Here is a 20,374-nt window from a genome sequence, read left to right on the forward strand (position 1 = left end):
CTGTAAGTAACACTTTACATATAGTGTATGTATACAATAAATTAAATGCAACAGTTCTTGTGACCTTCATTAAGCATTGCTGAGTGAAAACAATTCCTGATGAAGGTTGCATGCCTGAAACGCTGCATTAAAATATGATTTGCAAGCTGAATGTGGGATTCATTTTTGTTTCTTGGTATAAAACAGGTGAAATCTGACTGATTATGATAAACCAGTTTAATTAATACACTAATATGCTATACGTTTCACATCTGCATTATAATTTTCAATAGTATATTTACAGGACATGATCATTCAGAAAGTGCAGGTGTTTTCTTTTTATTAGAATTAAATCCTAATTAAACTTCAAATAACACAACACCAACACAACAATGTTGTATTTAAAAAATAGATTTATTTTGCTTCCAATTGTGCTCTTTTTGCCTTTAAACAGTGTAAAGCATGGCTGAACTGTTTCTTTAGATTAGCCCCGTCAAAATATCAATTGCATGAGTATCAGATGAAACCAGCAGTTCTGCCTCATTCAAGAACAGTCGGATATAAACGCTTCCATTATGAGCATCTACAGTTTGCTGCTATCACGGCCTTTTCATACAGATGTACAAGGGTTAGATATTTCGTAAATAATATGTTCTTCAAATAAAAAACAGCCACAAATTAAAATAAATTGGCAAAATAGTTTGGGCATGTGCATTGTGATCAAACCCCCTGCATTCAGCGGAGCTGTGAATAATATTCAAACTGAAACCGAGTACTGATATTGTGTTCAAGTGCTGATGAAGCATCATTATTGTCTCTGATTTAGATATAATAGCACCGGCTAAAATCGCCCAAACACACCCTCACAAGTCATTTACTTTACAAAAATACAATATCTATTTTGATTTTTAACCATCTACATTTTAAAATCACGAGGGGATGGAGTATTTACAGCAACGTACAGAGTACAAAATTGTTTCGAAACAACGTAAAATCATAAATAATCAGCTGTCGCTTCTATCGACGACAGGAATTTCAAACAGACAGAAAGTGTTTGTGTGTTCAATAGTTTCTTGTCTTTGTGACGTCATAGTGGTTCATGTGTCCCAAAGTGCACAGGACTGGAAACTCTTCGTGTTTCGGCCAATCACAATGAGGCATTTTGTGCCGTTGAACTAGCATTATGCTTGTGCTTCAGTGTTGTGCTATATATGCTAAGTATGTAGTGTAAATGTGTTTGTTTAGTGTAAATAAAACCACATTTATGGTCTTCCATACTTTAAAAAGTCGGAAAAAGCAATTTCCTTCATTTAAGGCACTTCTCAGTGTGCATTGATTATAGTCAGTGTCACTAATTCTGATTCGTCCTCAGCTGTCTGTGATGGGCGGAGTCAGAGTGAGGTCACCGTGGTGGGACGTGGCAAGTGGGTGGAGTTAACACAATGAGCCGTTTGGTGGGCGGAGTCAGTGTCCTTTGGGCGGGCCTCAGGGGGGAGGGTCTCCTCCAGCCTCTGCACTTGCTCCTCCCCCTGCCGTATGAGCTCGTCCAGGTGGCGCTGGCGAATCAGAAGAGCAGGTTTGATGCGGATGTAACGCTGGTAGTCGTGCAGCTGCGGGCCGCTCAGGTAACCTGCCAGAATGTCCAGAACCACTCGCTCGCGCCGGTCCAGGTTTTCCTTCAGCTCTCGAGCGTCTTCCTGTTGACTGCACAACTGCTTCCTCTTCAGCTGCAGCGATTCCTAAAGATACAGACAAACATATCAGAAATTAATACCTGTATTCAGCAAGGATGCATTAAATTGATCAAAAGTGACTTTTATAATGTTACAAATGATTTAAATGCTGTTCTTTTGAACTTTCTATTCATCAATGAATCGTGGAAAAAAATAACGTATCACGATTTCCACAAAAATATGAAGCAGTACAACGTTTTTCAAAATTAACTATAATACGAAATATTTATTGAGCAGCGAATCAGCATATTAAAATGATTTCTGAAGGATCATGTGACACTGAAGACGGGAGGAATAGTAATAAAGTAATAAAATAATAAAAAAATATACAATTTATCAATATTACTGTATTTATCATCAAGTAAATGCAGCCTTGATGAGACTTCTTTCAAAAACGTTAAAGAATCTCATGTTTAACAGTAGTGTACATAAATATTTACAGCTGTACATGATGCTAGATGAAACAGAAATATTATTTCCAATAATAATGTTTCAGCATGTCGTCAGCTGTCTTTGGTGTTTAAGGAATGGCTAGTTTCGCTTACTCGGCAAACAAGGATGTATTTATGACCGGTATAATGTTTGTAGAAGACTTCAATTGCATAATATTGCAGACAGGTGTTTCCACAGAAAAGGCGTTTAACATCTCTCTCAACAGATACTAATAGTTCTGCAGGGTTTATTCGTAGAGTTCCTGATGCCTGCTGAACAGGATTGGCTGTGTTAAACAATAACATAAACAATGGAGCACAAGCACATGACTCTATGACTTAAAAAGAAACGCTTTTGAAGATACAGGGATTTTTCTGATATATGTGACCCTGGGCCACAAAAAGTGTCTGAAATCTGAATAAATAAGCTGTCCACTGATGTATGGTTAATTAGGATCGGACAATATTTGGCCAAGATGCAACTATTTGAAAATCTGGAATCTGACGTCGCAAAAAAATCTAAATATTGAGAAAATGGACTTTGAAGTTGTCTAGATGAATTCTTAGCAATGCATATTACTAATCAAAAAATAAGTTTTGATATATTTACAGTAGGAAGTTTACAAAATATCTTCATTGAAAGATTATCTTTATTTAATATACTAATGATTTTTGGCATAAAAAAAAATCGATAATTTTGACCCACACAATGTATTTTTGGGTATTGCTACAAATATACCCCCAGCGACTTTAAACTGGATTGTGCTTCAGGGTCACATATTCTGTTAAAAAAAAAAAAGAGAAAAAAAGGGGGTTTCTGAAATACACATGCATGTCCCATATCTAAAATATTACTGAAGGTTAAGATTATGTCATGAGATATTAAACACACAAAGTCTAACTATCATGAACTTGACCCTCGATTCGTGACGATGTTGACTCTGTGTAATTCAGATTAGACTTAATCTCTGTCCTCGGCTGAGTTTGAGACGCATGTGTCTGAAATCAGTCACTCTGTGAGGTTATATAACATCCTGTCATTTATTTGGCTTTCTCAGAGTGTGTAATTATCTGGATCGGCCCGTCATTCAGTGAAGTAAATGTTTAGGGAGCGGTCAGTGGGAAGGTGATGTGTCCTGTGGGGAGACATACAGACATACGCCTTATGAAACTATTTTAAATGCCATTTTGGTAACTCTTTCATAATTATTATACATGTAGCCTCTTATATGAAAGGCTTTATGCAATATTAGTACTAGATTGGGTGTTAGATTTTATTTATTCATTGCATTATTTATTTACTTATTCAGCAAGGATGCATTCAATTGATTAAAAGTGACAGTAAAGATATTTATAATGATCCAATGTATGCTGTTCTTCAAAAAAAAGGGGGGGGGGGTAAAATAAAGCAGCAAAAACTATTTTCAACACTGATAATTATACTAAATAAATGACATTTGACATTATATAAAAAACAGTTATTTTAAGTTGTAATAATATTTCAGAATATTACATTTTTTACTGTATTTTTGATCAAATAAACACAGACTTGGTGAGCAGAAGAGACTTCTTTCAAAAACAATACAGACTCCCCAAACCTCTGAATATTAGTGTATAGAAATGCATTTGTCACACTACATGACCATTTATAATTTACTATTTGAGATTAAGGTTGATTTCAAATACGGAAAACTTGAAGAAAGAAAGAGAGAAAAAGAAAGAAAGACTTTTTCATAACAATCCCATTACTATTGCCCAATGTGTTTTAATGTGTGTGATGCTGGCATCATGTTTATTTTAAATCAGGATGGGTAAAAGTCTCCAGGGCAGTAGATAACATTACAAAACACTTGCATATAAAAGGAGATTCTTTTGAAACGTTTGATGATTTATATCATGTCTGATCATATTGGTCTGAACTTTTGTGCACCATATTTCAAGTGCAGATTGTTTTGCAAATGTTTAATGCAGGTCATTTGTAATGCAACTTTGCAAAAACTTTGTTTGTGAGAGCACTAAATATAATGCATCGACAGCAGCAGGACATTTTTGCTGCTGTACCTTTAAGACTTGTATTTAAACACCATACTTTGCATTTAAAAGAAGCAATAATTCTTGTTCATTTCTTATGCAAAAACAGTGTTTACATAGTCTTATGTAACAGTGGCAAAAATGTCCCATTTAGTACAAAGCATTAAGCATTATTTATATTAATATATTTAAAATGTATTTATTTATAAGTAATTATAAATAATTTTTAATAGTTTTTAAATATGTTTTGAACTAGATTTGACTTTTATATTTTCCCGGTTCATTTTAATGTTAGCTGAAGGTGAAGTCATTTTATTTTGTGTTTTTGTCATTATGTGTATATAGTTATAAAATGTTATTTTAGTTTTAATATTTTTTGTTCATTACGTTTAACTAAATGAAAATGTTGCTTTGGCAACTAACAAGTTTTATTTTAATTTTTTTTTTACTTTTCAGTATTTTTCAAAAAAATTTTTTTATTTTTTTTTACATTTATAGTTGACATTTTAGTTCATTCAAATTTCAGAAAGATAACATGAAAATTATCATGGTAAAACTTATATTAAATCATTAAATTAAATAGATTCTGGCATAAGAAACTAATATTCTAATTATCAATATTATTAAATATGAATATTCTAAATTGACCTCAGGGTGTTAAAAGCAGTAGATATTCTGTTAGACTGCTCACCCTCTCCTCTGCAGTGTCGTCATCACTCAGGCCGTTGAGAGCGTTCTCCACACGTGCGAGTCGAGCGCTCAGAGACAGCAGCAGGTTGACGATCTTCTCCAGGTCTCCCACGAACATCAGGTACTTCTCTTTCTCGTTGGGTTTGCAGCGCTCCTGAACTAAAGCCTCCATGCTGCCGCCCAGAGCCGTGAAGCGCTTCTGCTGCTCCGAGAGCCCGTCTCTCTCCCCCTGCAGCGAGCGCATGCTCACCCGCAGCGCCTGCAACAGCTCCACCTGCAGGACGGCACACAACACTGCACCATCAACACACAGATCAGAGCTCTGGGCCTCATCATCCATTCAGGGAATGAAGAACGGCTTTGTGCTCACTGCCATTGTTCTCATTTTTGTGCCACTGCATTCAATGAATACAATGTCAATCCAGTATGAGAGAGTAAACAATGCAATCAAGGTTACCACGCAGAAAATAAATAAATATAATCCAAATAGGTTTTAAAATACATTTCAGATTGTACAAAAGTGGCTAAAAACAAAGATGTTAAAACAGGTTTACAAACATAAATCTATAAAATATATGTATAAAAAAGCATATATTAAAGTATTAATAAATACTTGATTGATTTTAGTTATATTTCCTAGTTATTATTACATGTTAAACATGTTAGATAAATAAACATAAAATGTGTGCATAGAAATAAATAATGCATTACAAATAGACACGTTTTCTTATATGAGTATATTTGGTAAGTGCTTATCTTTTACTAGTAATTATATATAAATATTAAATTATATTAATATATATATATATTATACTATTAAAGTATATTAAATAATTAAATGGTAATAAAAATCTAAATTAAATATTTACATAATTAAAATGCATGTATAAAAAGTATTTCACATTAAATAAATTAAAACATTACACAAAAATCTACACATTTAAATATATATTTTTAGTAGGTTTTAGTTATTTTATATTTCCTTATTAGATGTTAAAACAGTTATAACCTATGCATAAAAACAAATATTTCTACATTACAAATATGAATATAATTTTGATAGGTTTTAACATTTATATGAGATGCTGAAACATACATAAATATAAATATGTTAATAAATATATATATAAAAAAAATTTAATTTTAATTTTATATATATATTTACAAATTTTAAATATAATTTTTTAATAGGTTTAAGTTACTTATAATTCATAATTATTATAGATATTTATTTTTGTATTTGAATTTCTAAATGTGTATCTGACCTTCTTCTGATTCAAGTAAGCTTCTTCGTTGTCCAAGTTGGTTTCCATTTTTCTTGGAGCAGCCTGAGAGGGAGTATCTGGACCATCTTGAGCTCTAATGGAGGTCAAACACATGAAACAAAGAGAAGCGTTGGTCTTGTTCACACTAGTTTTCCTCCTGAGTGCCCTATTTTTCAGATACAGGGACAGAGAACGGCTAAAATCCACATTCCCCGTGTCAAACAGAGCACACGTAATTACACGTTTAGTTCAGCGCCACAACAGAACAATCACAAACAAAACTGCTGTTTTATGTTTTAAGTGACAGATAAATGTTTTAAAACAATTACTGGGGTATTACCATGGTTCATACAGTTAGATAAAAGCATCTGCCAAATGCATAAATAATAATAATAAAAAAAAGCTATTACCTCAGTACATGTATAAAAAGGTATGGTTTTTCAAGGTATTATGTCCAAAAAACATTTAAATGTTTGGTTAATCAGATGAATTTCCTGAAAATAAAGTAATGTTGTGGAACAATATATTATATGACTTATGTGATGGATTGTCTTCTATCTGAGTGTATCTACAGTATACAGCAGGTGGCTGGTGAAGTCTATTTCAGGATTGGCCACTAGATGTCAGTGTAGTTCTGCTCTGATTAGCGGTCACCTGTAATTAATATAGAGCATGTGAAAGATCTTAATATATTAATGTTTGCTTCGAACACTTTCAAATTATGGTCAAATATGGCACATCAGATCAGTGTATTTGTGTTTTTATATTTTACACATGGATATCTTATTGCATTGAACCTTTTTTAACATGTAAGGCCATGCTTTTTGGACCAAGGTACTCTTTACTTGGAGAAATGATGTAAGTATTTATATCTGCCAGGCGAGTTATTGACTGGTGCTTAGCTTTTTTGGTAAATAATTATGTATACCATTTAAAATCTTACAATAATCTTGTCAATAGATAAAAAATACTTACATTGGAATGTATTTAATTTAAAATATAAATACATTTTAGTCATTAAATTTATTAATCATGGCAGTGTTATTTTAGTATTATTTATATACAATTATTGTATTTATTACTACTTAATTATAAAAGTTCATAAGAAAAATAAACTAAAAATATAAGTTACTTTTATATAGATATATATATATAACTTCATTTTTTTTATGTGGTACTTAAACTTATTTAATTTTGTTAAATTTTGTTTACATTTTTACATTTAAGTATTCAATCTAATAATTATATTTTATTTTATTTAATGTTTATTCAATTTATATCACTTCATTTTTTATATTTTTCATTTATAAGTTTTGTCGAAGTATTTCATCTAATATTTTTATTTGGTTTTTAATTACTTAAAACTATTTTTCATAGTTTTAGTTTTAACTAAGAGTAAAACCACTGCATCCTGGTCTCTAGATATCTTTAACACCCACTGAAAACACTAGCAGTCGTTCACTGCCTTGTGTAGCATGTAAATAGTACAGTAGTTTATATTATACATCAAAGTAGAATATTATCAGCTAAAATCATCTCAGTACCGCCACAGTCGCTTTTTTCTAAGCAGCATGAGTGAATTATCCACTAAATAAAGGAAACACACAGACGTTTACAACATGATCTATTGTTGCGTTATCGCAATAAAATGATACGGTGACCTGCAAGCAGTAATATAATCAACTTTAAACAAAGTGCTCTTGTGTTTATCAGCCCTGTGAGTATGAAATCCACCTGATTATTGGGTAACGCTATATTCATGATTCCCGTGGTTTATCTTCAGCATCTGTCCAACACTCACCTGTCACTCAAACGGCTGCAGCCACTGCTCGTCCTGTGTGAGGGGAAGATGTCCTCCAGCAGATCCAGGGTGGTTCTTCCTGCCCAGGTGTCCAGGAGCGAGGCGAGTGATCTGTCGTGGCTCACCAGCTCTCGGGCTAACGTCTCCACGAGCAGCTCGGCTTGTGTCCGCTCTCGTCTGGACAGAAGATGCCCGTCGACTCCCAGGATCTCAGAGGCGTCCTGCTCTAGAGGAGCGCTGGTGATGTCAGGGTTCACCGCTGGAGTCGTGCAGTCGTTTGATGGTCGCTCAGGCTCTGGATGAGATGTAGCCTCCGTCAGATTCTCATAACTGCTGCAATGTGAAAAGAGAGAAAAAAAAAATCACGTTACGGTAATGAGACTGAAAGGCATGAGGGAAATTCCTTCCTCTTCTTTTGGAAAACATAAAATTCAAACAAAATCTGGGTTAAAATCAGGCATTTACAATGAAAGTAGATTTAGCTGATTTGTAAATTGTTAAATTAATCACTATTTCAACAGTGCGAACATTGCAAACTAACCCAAAACAGTTTAAAATGCTCTACAGTTCAAATAATATGCAAGTTTTGACAACATTAAAAGTGTTTTTATAAAATTATAAGCTTCATACTATGGAAGAATTTTATTTAACCATTTTATTTTTAATTATCCATGTGGAGTCTGGCCAAAACTTATTTAGAAATATATGTTGTAAGCAGCACAGCTATTTAGTTTAAACCTTTAAAGGACAAAATATTTAAAAAAAAAAGTGCTTCAAGAGACAGGAAACTCAATTTTCTAATTTTTCTAATGTATTTTTAAAATAACTAATTTTGTTTAAACAATATAAATATATTTAGACTGAAAATTGATTAAACATGGGTGGAAATAAACGAGAAAAAAAAATACTTAGCAAAATCTATATTAATTTGTGTAAATATATTTTACATTTATGTTAGCATTTTTATTTTGCATTGCATTAAAAATGCACCTTCATATATGTATTTTTTGTCATACGTGTTGCCTCACTAGAGCCTTGATTTTTGCTTCATTTATATTTTTAATGAAAGAAAACAAGGGACGAATTGCAATTGTTTTTTGTGGTTTTCCACATTGTTACAAATGCTTGAGTTCTACTTTGAACCCAGAACATTCCTTTAAATGTGACTGTACTGTAACATTTCATCATGATGAATGTGACTGACAAGTTCGTTTGTTGCTCTTGGAACAACATTCCTATCAAACAAATCATAAGCCAAACCCTAACCTCAATGAAAAATAATGAGGGATACAATCTAAAATCATCTTTCTCAAGCCCTTAACCTGGGCTTTAAGCCCTCAAATCTGATTGGTTGATAGAAATGTCTCTACCTGCTGGGCCGTAATGGTCCTGGATGCTGTAAAGACTTCTGGACTGGGGGTGTGAGAGGCGGAGGAGGCGGGAGCTCCTCCATAATCTCCGTCTCTCTGAAGAGCAGTGGTGGAGGAGGAGATGGTGGCGGAGGCACTAAAAACACTTCATCATCATCTTGCGACACAGCTATACTCTGAACATCTTGAAGGTTCGATTCTGAGATCCGAAGAGAGAGAAGAGGCTTTGCCGGGGAAACCGGGCTCTCGGGAAGGGTCTGGAGCCTTGAATCAAGTTGTGACCCCGTGACCTCTGGGTGTGGAGGTGGACATGGGAAGTCCTTCAGAGTGTCTTCAGAAGTGCTGGTGTCGCTGGAGTTTTGCCGCAGCATTCCCGGTGCTCCGGATAGACCTTGTGGGCCAGTTTCGGGAAATGCAATCGAATCCAGGTTGGGCTGACACAGTCTGTCTCCGTTATGCCAGTCGAGGCTGGCGGCAGTGCCTGGAGAGGTGAAAGGGCACGGGAGTCCCACAGACGCAGCCAGACCAGAAGCACTCTGCACTCTAGGCCGGTCTGAATGTCTCTGACGCTCGCGCCTCAACACAGGTGCGTTTTCCTGGACAGGACCCAGGTTTAGCTGGAAACTCCTCTCAGTACGTGCTGAATATGATGGCTGTATCTGTTCTGTGTTCGCCAACACCCTTTTAAAACATGCATATGAAATGATTATGATAATTTATCCTTCAGTGTCTGGTGGGAAATTGTGCATGGCTCAAAACAAACTCTAAAATAGCTGCAGCGGGACTCTCGTCACTGCCTTCTGACCAATTAAGGGTTGATCCGTAATTTAAGACCTTCTATGGGTAAATATTTCCATAAAACTCTGTTTCAAATAGTTTTGAACTTGCTCTTTTAAGGACTGATCTGCACAATTCTTCTACAAAAATGTAACTTATGTTAATTTGTCTTCAATTGAAGCCTATAGTATACAAATTTAGATCATGCAATGAAAACTGATTAGATATTTAATTGTTTTAGTATGTGAATTCGGTGCGAAAATCTACACATTATATAGGATTTATTTGTAGGACAATGGGAGTACATGTTTCTTAATGTATACACAACCTGTTTTCAGAGGATTCCTTGGAGGAAACTCTCAACATCTGAAGGTCTCCGGTTAAGAAGTCCTAGACAAAAAGAGAACCACAAAAAATAGTAAAGTTTCATAAACCAGGAACAGGAAGTTAATCATTATTTCATGGTTACCTCAAGTTTAGAGAATGTTGGTACTTTGATGTTAATTTAAAACTTAAGCGCATGCCATGACTACTGATGAACTAAGATCCGTTAATAAAAAAGAGACACGGCATGACAACATCCTCATAGCTGAACTATGTCGTATTCAATTAGTATGTCTGTGAACTTAATGGAGTGCTTGGTTTAATTTGTTTCATGGCCAGAATGTGTCCGTTTATATAAAGTTTTTGATAGTTTTTATTATATATTTTATCTACCGCTTGAACCATTTCTATTTTTGGATTGCTGGAATAGTCTGGGATTTCACAGGACAGTTGTGCGTCTACTGTACATGGTCATCATCATACCAGAACCATTATCGTTTACATAAAGGATAATTATTCTCCTAGATAAAATGGCTTTCTAAACCATTCCAAATATTTCAAACCATGACGGGTCGTCCATTATCTCCTCTCTGGCACAGAAGGAGTGCAGTTATCTGTTGCACATCTGTCAGATCTCTGACTAAAGCCCAGGCTCTGTGGCACCAAACAGGAAGTGAGAAGCTCCGGCCTCTTCCTGTGGTGCACCAGGAGTGGGTACAGAAATGATTATCTGCCCACGTCTAGGAAAGGGACTGCTCCTTTGCTCTATAACGGACAGACCACCAAGTACCATAATTGGGTGAAAACTTATGCACTGTTTATGACTGAACACCAGCTTGACCGTTTACCCTAAATTAAAATGCCATAATTTGACCTTCCAAAGACTTGATTTCTTCTGTTGAACGTAAAAACACGTTTCAAGAACGTTTCAAACTGTTTTTGTCCATACAAGTTCGATGGACGTCAAAAACAAGGTTTAATTTGGACCCCATTGACTCTTATTGTACATTCTTCAATTTGTCCTCATTTGTGGAAAAACAATAAGTCATACAAGTTTGGAATGACATGAGAATGAGCAAATGATGACCATTTTAATTTTTAAAAACTACGTAGAATTTTTTTTTACAGTTTGCGTGTGTCCGGGAGTGGAAAAGTCGCTTATTCTGAGGACATCTGATTCTCTTCAGTTCTGAGGGTTTTTCATTAGCTTTCTAGCTAAGGAAACTCTGAGTGAGTAATTGGTTTGAACTATTCAATAAGAGGGTTAAAAAAACAAATTTACTCTTCCATGAACATTACGGTTTATCTTTGTGTGGTATGAAGTCACGTCACTTCAATGATCTAACCAATGACACAGTCAAGTTCATCCAGCTTGTTTGCCACCTAATAAATGAGTGTTACCTGACTATAGTTCTCAACTGGAGATGACTTGGAGCGGAAGTGCTGAGGAACGGGACGTTCTTCACTATGGTCCAGCAAATCCTCCGCTGAAGCTGACCTCCCTGAGCTTCTGGCAGAGGTGGCTCTCTCAAAAGCGGCTTTCAAGTGCTGTGGAAGGTTATGTCTGGTCAGGGCTGGGCCTGATTTGTGAGATTCAGGATTTGTGCCTTGTGACTGCTGGCCAAAAACCTCAGGCTGTGTGGGGTTTGGGGGGTAAAAGGGGCTTTGCATTCCTGCTGGAAGGGTGGAGGCTTTACGTATACCACCAGTGGGGCCATCGTATGCTGGCTCTCGCAAAGAGCACATACTTGGGGTGGAGATTAGGCTTCGCAAGTCAGCAGAAGAAGAAGAAGCAGACTGAAGATAAGCACTATGTGGGCGGTTTGAATGTCCATCTACTCTTCTACCTGTTTTGCGTTCAATATACTCAACAAGTGCATCTTGTTGCATTTGTTTCAAATCAGGCTTGGAGGAGAAAAATCTGGGGTCAGTGTTACGATTCGCCACTTGCTCGAACATCCTACGCCTGTCCGCAACACTCGTTTCACTTGCCAGAAACTGCTGTTGAACCTTCCTGTCAGCCTGATTGGGTTCCGGAGTCACCACGCCAACTTCATGCATGTTTTCAGGCTCAGAATATGATCGTTTCTTTTGCTCCATTGTGAATCGCTTGCGTCCACAGATCCGCATAACTGGGGGCCCAACAGCTGGGACACTGGGGAGATCAGGAGGAGTGGGTCTGTTTGGTGCTTCAACAGGAACAACATGGCGTTCCTTTGGAGTGTGTGGGGATGTTGTAGCTGGTTTGGGATTTGTACTGGGTCCTTTTCGTTCTAGAGACATGTGTTTAGCTGGCACTGGTGGAGGGTTAACATTAAGGTCACGTCTTCTGAAGGAAGTTGACCTTAGAACTTTAGACTGGGCATCTTTAACGCTGTCTCTGTATGCTCGGTTTAAAGATGTGTCTTGGATGGTGCCTAATATGTCATGAATGTCACCTTTCCTATTGATGTCTTTTCCATTCCCTTCACCAAGCTGAAAGGTGCTCTTACTTCTTTGAAGACAGGTCTTGTGGGTAACGAAAGGTTCTTGCTGCTGGCGATGTTGGACATGATCACTACTTCCACGTCTTGTTAGGGAATCCTGATGCACATCCATGTGTCCATCATAACTTGCCATGCAAGAAGTACTTTGAGTTCTCCCATGAGGGACCGAGCTGTTGCTGCTCTCCAACATGTTGCGCACATCCCCTAATCCAGAGAAAGAGCTCTTGGCACTTAAAGGTCGCACCGTTTGGCTCGGACGAGCCATAGAACCATTGTGGGAGAGGCTGCTATGACTGCGAGGCTTGACTTGCTGTCTCTCAAAATGACTTACTTTCTCCAGCACGGACATACTACGCTCACTTTGGAAACTGGATTGACTAGTTGTACTCTCAGGACTGGCACATCGTTGAACCTCAGCAAGTGCATTCTCCAGTCTTGTCAGGGGATGATCCAGGTCTTGCGCTTTCTGCTGGAGAGCACTAGACTCACTGTAGCACCTTGAAGGTTTAACTATTTGGTCACTTCCTTGAGTTTGAGTGAAGTTTCCTCTGTATGTTTGAGCAACATGTCCCTGTGAAATTTTCCCAGTGTGTCCTGGGTCTGGATGAATGCTTTGCTCATTGCATTTATTTAGTTCTTCATCTTGAGGTGGCTTGTAATTGTCGTAATCCTCCATACCAAGTGAGAAACTTGGTCTCTCTCCTCTTGGTTGCACTGGGGTGTAAGGGTCCCTCCTCTCCTGGGGTACAAATGGTGTTTGTGACTTCTGCATTTGTGGTTGCAAGTGAGGCCGATAAAAAACAGGTTTGACTTGAGTGCCATCTTGCACTCTATCAGAGAGCTTTGGTTGTGCCGAAACATTTGTTTGGACCAGATTTGAGCTAGGAGCATTGCTTTGGTATCCATTTTCAATGATGACCCTGTCCTCTTTCACTGGTCCAACCAAGCGGTCACAGTGATGGTTGTGCTTGCTCTCCTTGGCTAGTGCTGGGTAGACACTACCAGAGCTAGGGTTGCTGGTTGGAATTTGTGCAAAATGAGGCTCAGGAGGTGGAACAGGGTAGATGCCAGTGGGTAACATGAGGCGACCGGGTTGTGCGGCCTGAGGAAAACCCTGTTTGGGTTTGGTAGTAGGGCTACTTTCGGGGCTCTTTTCTATGACTGTGTGCAACTGACCTTCAGCACCGAACGAGGGTTTTCCTGTTGCCACAGAACCACTTGAGTGATGCCAGGAACCCTTGTGAAGTGCCCGCTGTGACCGAGCATGTTCAAGACTCGACCAAGAGTTGGGACGCTCATGATTGCGAAATGCTGCATAGCTGTCACTGCGTAATGGAGGCGCTGGCGCCCCCTTAAGGTTCTCATAGGAATGCCGGTTGTGCACTGGATCCCACACTGGCCCAACACTGTGGCGTTGGGAGCTGGAGGTGCTTCCACTACTCCCATTGCTTCCACTACTACTGCTGCCACGGTGACAGATCTGGCCTGAGACATTCCCACTTCTAGACTGTGCTCTGCTGTCACCGGATCTCATAATACCTGCAGAGCTGATCTCTTGCTCTTCAGACACACCCTGTTGGGGGTCGTACACAGTGCGTATGTAGCGAATGTCAGCTTGCTGCATCCCTTCTCTCTGTGGAACGTTCTCCATGGAATATGACCTCTCTTTGTTAAATGATGGAGCTGCCGCAAGATACTCTGGGATACTGGAGCTGGTCGAAAAGGAACTGTATGCAGAATCCCGCTTGCTGTGCAGGTGATCAATGCTGCTGGAGGATTTTGATGATGATAGTTGATAGCAGGAGCTGTAGGCTGGGTGAGTGTGATCTAGGCTCTCCATGCTGCCCCGGGAACTGTACTGATCTGGGCTCTTCCTAAGGAATCCTGACTCAAATCCTGATAAGTCTGTGCTTGAGGCACTGTAGAAAAAAACCAAGAGACACATGAGTAATATACTATTAACTGTATATACTGATTAAAGTTATTTAGGGTCATTGGAATAGAAGGAAATCAATGACCCAAAATAAATTAGGTCAACAGTTTAATTAAAATGTATATTCACTTAACTGTGGTATATTAAGATAAAACAATGCACTAATGCAATGAAATAGTAAAGTAATTCTCACTATTTTACTATAATGGGGAAAAAGAGAAGAATAGACCTAAGAGCTATCATTTTTATTGGGATAATATAACTGCAGATTGAGATGCTGTTCTGGTTGTCGGTCTGAGCAAAATTAGTAGCTGTTACAGACTTGGATAGATATCAAAGACAGTGATTTACTGCTTCTTATGAAATATGAATGAGTTCATAGCCACAATTTGAGTTTGCTATCCCTGTGATGCAATTCCTCACTGGAAAGAACAAAGATTAGATTACATCTGATAAGAATAACTGTCACAATGCACTTGATGTTATTGATGTCTGGACTGTTTACAAAATATCTGGTGTTGATTACACAGTAATATCCATAAAGTTCTAGTGAATTTGCATTGAGATTTTCCTTTCCTCATACTTCCTCTTCTCTCTTCTCTGACCTAATGATAATGTGTCATATCTAAACCATTAGATCTGTTACCAAACTCATTGACTGTGGGAATTGGCTACCTTAAGGATGGAATCATGGCAAGTTTTTGAATGTGTGTTGGACAGTGATGCATAGTACTGCAAAAAAAGGTGGAAACTTTCCAGGATTTTTTTTTTTTTGCCATATTCAAGGAATTTTTGGAAAGCTTCTTGAAATTTACCGGAAATTTTAGTGATGCACTGGGTCTGTTGAGGCGAATGCCCTTTTATGGGTAAGTGATTGCCAGACTCTGAAAGCTGGCATCAGACTGTTGGTATTTCTGCTGGCATAATTAACATGATGTCACTGACCCATTGTCAGCAGCTCTGCAGTTACCCCTAAGAACTAGAGCAACCAATCACAGTCTATCAAACAATGACCACCAGGTCTCAGAAAGTGGAACGCTATTGGTGTTGCCCACGGTGGCCATGGGAACCTTCGGAGGGTTGTTGAGGGAGTGTCATCCCAAAGATTTTTTTTTTCATTAGACTGTGCGTCAATGCTTTGCCCTCTGGTCTTCTTCAAACACTGAAAATGTTTTTCTTTCAGTGTCATCATTGATGACACTTGAACCTTCTGGTCTAAATACAGTGATAATGACTGAGGTAACAAGCGCGCAAGGTTTTTGAATGTTTGGGGGGAGTATGCGGACAAATTAGGTCCATGATCATACACAAAAGGAAACTACCAACAGAAAGACAATACAGCCACTTCTGACCAAAATAATCCACATGCATGTATACTTAGGGTCATAATAATGGACTTTTTAAAATGGGTCCTATTATGCATTTGAACTTTTTTATTTTATTTTATTCAGTGTTTAGTTTGTATGTCAGCTTCAAAGGTAGATATTTCGTTAACAAGAACTACAACGAACGGCTTATTTGGACTACAGCATTGTTTTCTGGAGTTTGTGATTTCACAAAGCGGCCCATTAAAATGTCATTAAAATAATTCACATCAACAGATATTTTAATGGTTGGGGGGTGGGGAGGGGCAAGGTCATGGTTTGAACGCTTGGTTGATTGCAGAAGCAATTCTTATTCATTGTCTTGTCTGATGCAGAGTTAGGACCATAATAGGATCCCTTTAAAAGCCATTGGTTTATGAATATGCACTCACATGCCACCACTTTCGTCAGAGCTAATTTACACTATTTTAGAGTAAGTATATGACATGCTAGATAACATATTCATGTGTCAAGTGGTTCAACTTCCAGGAAATACCTCATGAAGTCAAATCAGGTGCTGCAACCCAAACTAAGGACACATAACATTCTCTCTCTCTGAATGAATGTCGTCATTGTTAGTGGATTGTTGATTAGCTGACTTGGCTAATCCTTCAGTTGCATTGCTGGGAACTGTAAAAACTGTCATCTTCACGATTGTATCTCAGTCACGATCAAATCTCACATGCTAGCCTTGTGAAATATAGAGAAAAAATGTCTGAAGAAAGACAGTGTTATACTGTTTGCTCTTAAACAAAGGCACTAGACTGCAGATGCACTGACCTGGAGTGGTAGCTCTGGTGCCAGGGGGCTCCCACACCACCCTGGGTGACTTGCATCATGCTTTCTGAGTCCTGAGGGACGTCACCCAGCTTCGTAGAATGCCAGGAATGAGGGCGAGATCCAGGCTCACTCCGTCTGGGAAAGAGAGATTTAAAGGAACATAAAAATCTATGCCTTTCTTTTGCAGAGAAACACCTCATACACAGAGTTAAACACAAAAACTGTGACTATACTTTCACAAAAAACAAAATCAAACTCAGGAATAGTTTAGTGAGAAGTCAAAGTAGTTTAATGTAAACACATCATGCATTGTCTTGTGTGGTCAAGGCCACTGAGGATCAAAACATCCCTGAAGAATGTTGCACTGCCTTATAACCAGCATCTCAATCTGTAAATATCAGTAAATAAATACTTCCAAATGTACTCACTGACAGATTGAGCATTTATATATTTATACATCATAAATATTTATTCCTAAGAATGAGATATACAATTATGGGAAGCTGGATGTATATTCCCATTTCTTTTTTCTTGGCACAGGGTGCTGTAGTGTGTTTTCGAAACACGGCAAGAATGTCGGGCACTGTCCAAAACAAAAACATTTTTGGTTTCAAACAGCGTGGAACATAATGAATGTTCTTCATATAATGATCAGCAGACTGTCTGTACCTACTGCTGCTCCAGACATTCAAACACACACACACACACACACACGTTTGTTTTTGTGGAAAGTGGGTTTATCCCTTAGGTGTAATGGTTTTTATACTGTACAAAGTGTATGTTCTATTGCCCTTCACCAACCCTACACCTACCCCTAACCCTCACAGGAAACTTTGTGCATTTTTACTTTCTCAAAAAAACTCATTCTGTATGATTTATAAGCATTTTGAAATGGGTTATGTCCTCATAAGTCACCCTCTCCTTGTAATACCTGTGTCATAACCCATGTCATTATACAGAGTTGTGTCCTGATATGTCACAAAAACAAGAGCACACACACACACACACACACTTGCCAGCTTGTGCCCAACACGTCTGCTGACTGAAGTGAAGCTTTAAAGTTCTAGGGCATGGGTATTGTAGTGCAAGCAGTGGGAAAGTGTCTAGCACGATTTGGAGAAAAATCACTTTTTTAAATAAAATTTGGATTGCGATTTGAAATGCTTTAAATGCTTAAATGCAATTAAAAAAAACATTAAGACTTTAAAATATAACATTAAATAATAATTTATTTTTATTAAATGAACATTTTACAATAAATATCACAAAAATATAGTTATTCTTTGTTTTAGGATCCTAATGCTTAAAATGTATTTTTTTTTTAAAGCTCTGGGTTTGCTGTGCTTGTTTATAGGGCTCACAATTAGGCCAAACATTTTGTGATTTATAGATTAACATGACTATAATAGTAATATAAAATAAGAAATATTACTGTAATATACCACTGTAAAATCAAAAGAATAGTATGTCTTTGTTTGAAGAGCTGTACTCTTAAAATGTTTTAAAGCCCCAGGTTTGCTATGCTGCAAAATTTTTCCAAACACTTTGTGATTATATAAATTATATATCATTATGAAAACAGCAACAACAACAACAAAACAAAATATTAAACAGAATAAGAAACAGTCTTATAAAATAAAGAAATATATATATATATATATATTTTTTTTTATTGAGGCACTGTAATGTCCTCCAGAAAGCTGCACCTTCATGATTCAGACTGATCACACACAGATTGTTTCCCTAACAACCCACTCCCTTGAATTTTGACCCTGCTCTACGGAGACAGATCAGACACCGCATCTCCAAAACATCTGACTTTTATTGCATGTTGCTATGGAAGTGACTTTAACACGCCCTCTTCCAAAGGGCCGCTCCTTCTCACCAGGCTAGATTTGGACCAGATCTGTCATAATGACTCCTGGAAGTAAAACATGTGAACTCAATGTTGAGCAGAGAACAGAAAACACGTCTGACCACCTTAGGATGCTTCAAACTGCAGTTAGATCAGAAACTTTCATGCAAACAGGAAACACTGATCTAGAAGTAGATTCACAGGAACGCAGATATTTTCTCTAGGGAGGATGACTAGGTTGCATTTTTTAAATAGTTGCTGTAATGATTAATCATATCATATTCAGATTCATGCACTGGATGACCTGATCGACAAGAAGTTATTCAAATGTTGTAATATGAAATACTTTGAGACATGGTGATTATTGTTAAATTAAAAATAAATTATTAAAACATTTTTGTAAAGTTAAATAATATAATTTAAATAATGGAAAAGTAAATAAATAAAATAAAAATAAATAAAATTAGTTAGAAATATTCGTAATGAACTGAATTTTTTTAACGTTGAATCACAAAAACAAAAAATAAATAAACCTGAACTAAAAGTAAATTATACCCAATTATAAATATATAATAAAACACTATTACAAATGACTGACGGACATAATTACTAAAAATTAAACTCAAAATCTACTAAATCACTGCTTTTAAAGCGACTGTTAAATGACTTCTAGAATTAGAATTTGGAATTTAATTAGAATTAAAAATTAAATCCTATTCCGTGCCATGCAACACTGCATTTTCCAAAATATCTATTTTTTATATTCCACATTAGAAAGCAAGCCCTACGAGTTTGGGGTGAATTAATCATGACGAAATTTTCATTTCCTTTAACATTATAGATTTAGAAGATTTATAAAAGTTTATAAAGGCAAGTGATGAACACAAAGCAGGCCAAACCCTTTCTCAAACCTAGTAGCATTCTAGTGAAAGCACTACCTGACCTGCATCCCCTCGTTCCCTTGCTATCCTCCCTTACCAAGCTCTCAGCAGTTACCTTGCAGTCAGTCTCAGCACTTTAGAGATCAGACCCGTGGCCAGACCGTTGATGCTGGTCTCCGACGGCGCCTTGCAAAGCGCTCCATCCGACCTTCCCAGGTTCGATTTCTGCTTCCTCCGCAGCTTTTTACGGTAAAATGCCCCGAGCAGCTCCATGGCGTCTTTAGCCGTCTTCTGATAAACTGAGAATAAAATGCGAGGTGGCTGGAAGGGTTGGTGGGGGTGCAGTTTGACGACGCAAAGATCATCAAAACATGCAATTAAATATCATTAAAAAGTCACGATAAGAACTAGAATAAACATCCTGCCCTTGCCAGCGCTGGACAAACAGATTTCAAAAACGAAGATAGGGAGGAAAAGCTTCCTTCAGGAGATTCGATATTAGAGTTGTAAAGGAGGAGTTGGATTTTAAAAACTGGGATAAATCGTAAAATAACGCAACACACAGACAGCCGGGAGCAAATGGGAACACATAATAGCATGCGTTCATATCATCAAGCAAAGACTGGCCTTTGTGTGCATCTTCCTCGGTTTCCTTTCTTTTTCTCCCTCTTCAT

At 37.4% G+C, this 20,374-nt stretch overlaps 1 protein-coding gene across 5 annotated transcripts in view; it reads right to left on the reverse strand.

The window, feature by feature from the left end:
• Positions 1–374: 374 nt before the first annotated feature.
• LOC113064422 (protein Shroom3-like) overlaps positions 375–20,374 on the reverse strand; it is a 51,565-nt gene continuing 31,565 nt past the window's right edge. For 3 of the 5 annotated variants that reach the window (XM_026235254.1, XM_026235257.1, XM_026235258.1), the window contains 8 exons: positions 16,965–17,099; positions 11,803–14,806; positions 10,406–10,467; positions 9,301–9,981; positions 7,931–8,263; positions 6,130–6,223; positions 4,866–5,138; positions 375–1,718 (listed from right to left, as the gene is read on the reverse strand). In XM_026235254.1, coding sequence (XP_026091039.1) covers positions 1,371–1,718; positions 4,866–5,138; positions 6,130–6,223; positions 7,931–8,263; positions 9,301–9,981; positions 10,406–10,467; positions 11,803–14,806; positions 16,965–17,099 — 4,930 coding nt within the window. In that variant the 3' untranslated portion in view covers positions 375–1,370. Of the gene's footprint in view, positions 1,719–4,865; positions 5,139–6,129; positions 6,224–7,930; positions 8,264–9,300; positions 9,982–10,405; positions 10,468–11,802; positions 14,807–16,964; positions 17,100–19,815; positions 20,287–20,374 lie in introns of those variants that run through there. The other 2 variants (XM_026235256.1, XM_026235255.1) reach the window with 2 other exon arrangements.

This window comes from Carassius auratus, chromosome 46 (assembly GCF_003368295.1).
Source record: "Carassius auratus strain Wakin chromosome 46, ASM336829v1, whole genome shotgun sequence".
Classification (NCBI taxonomy): Eukaryota; Metazoa; Chordata; class Actinopteri; order Cypriniformes; family Cyprinidae; genus Carassius; species Carassius auratus.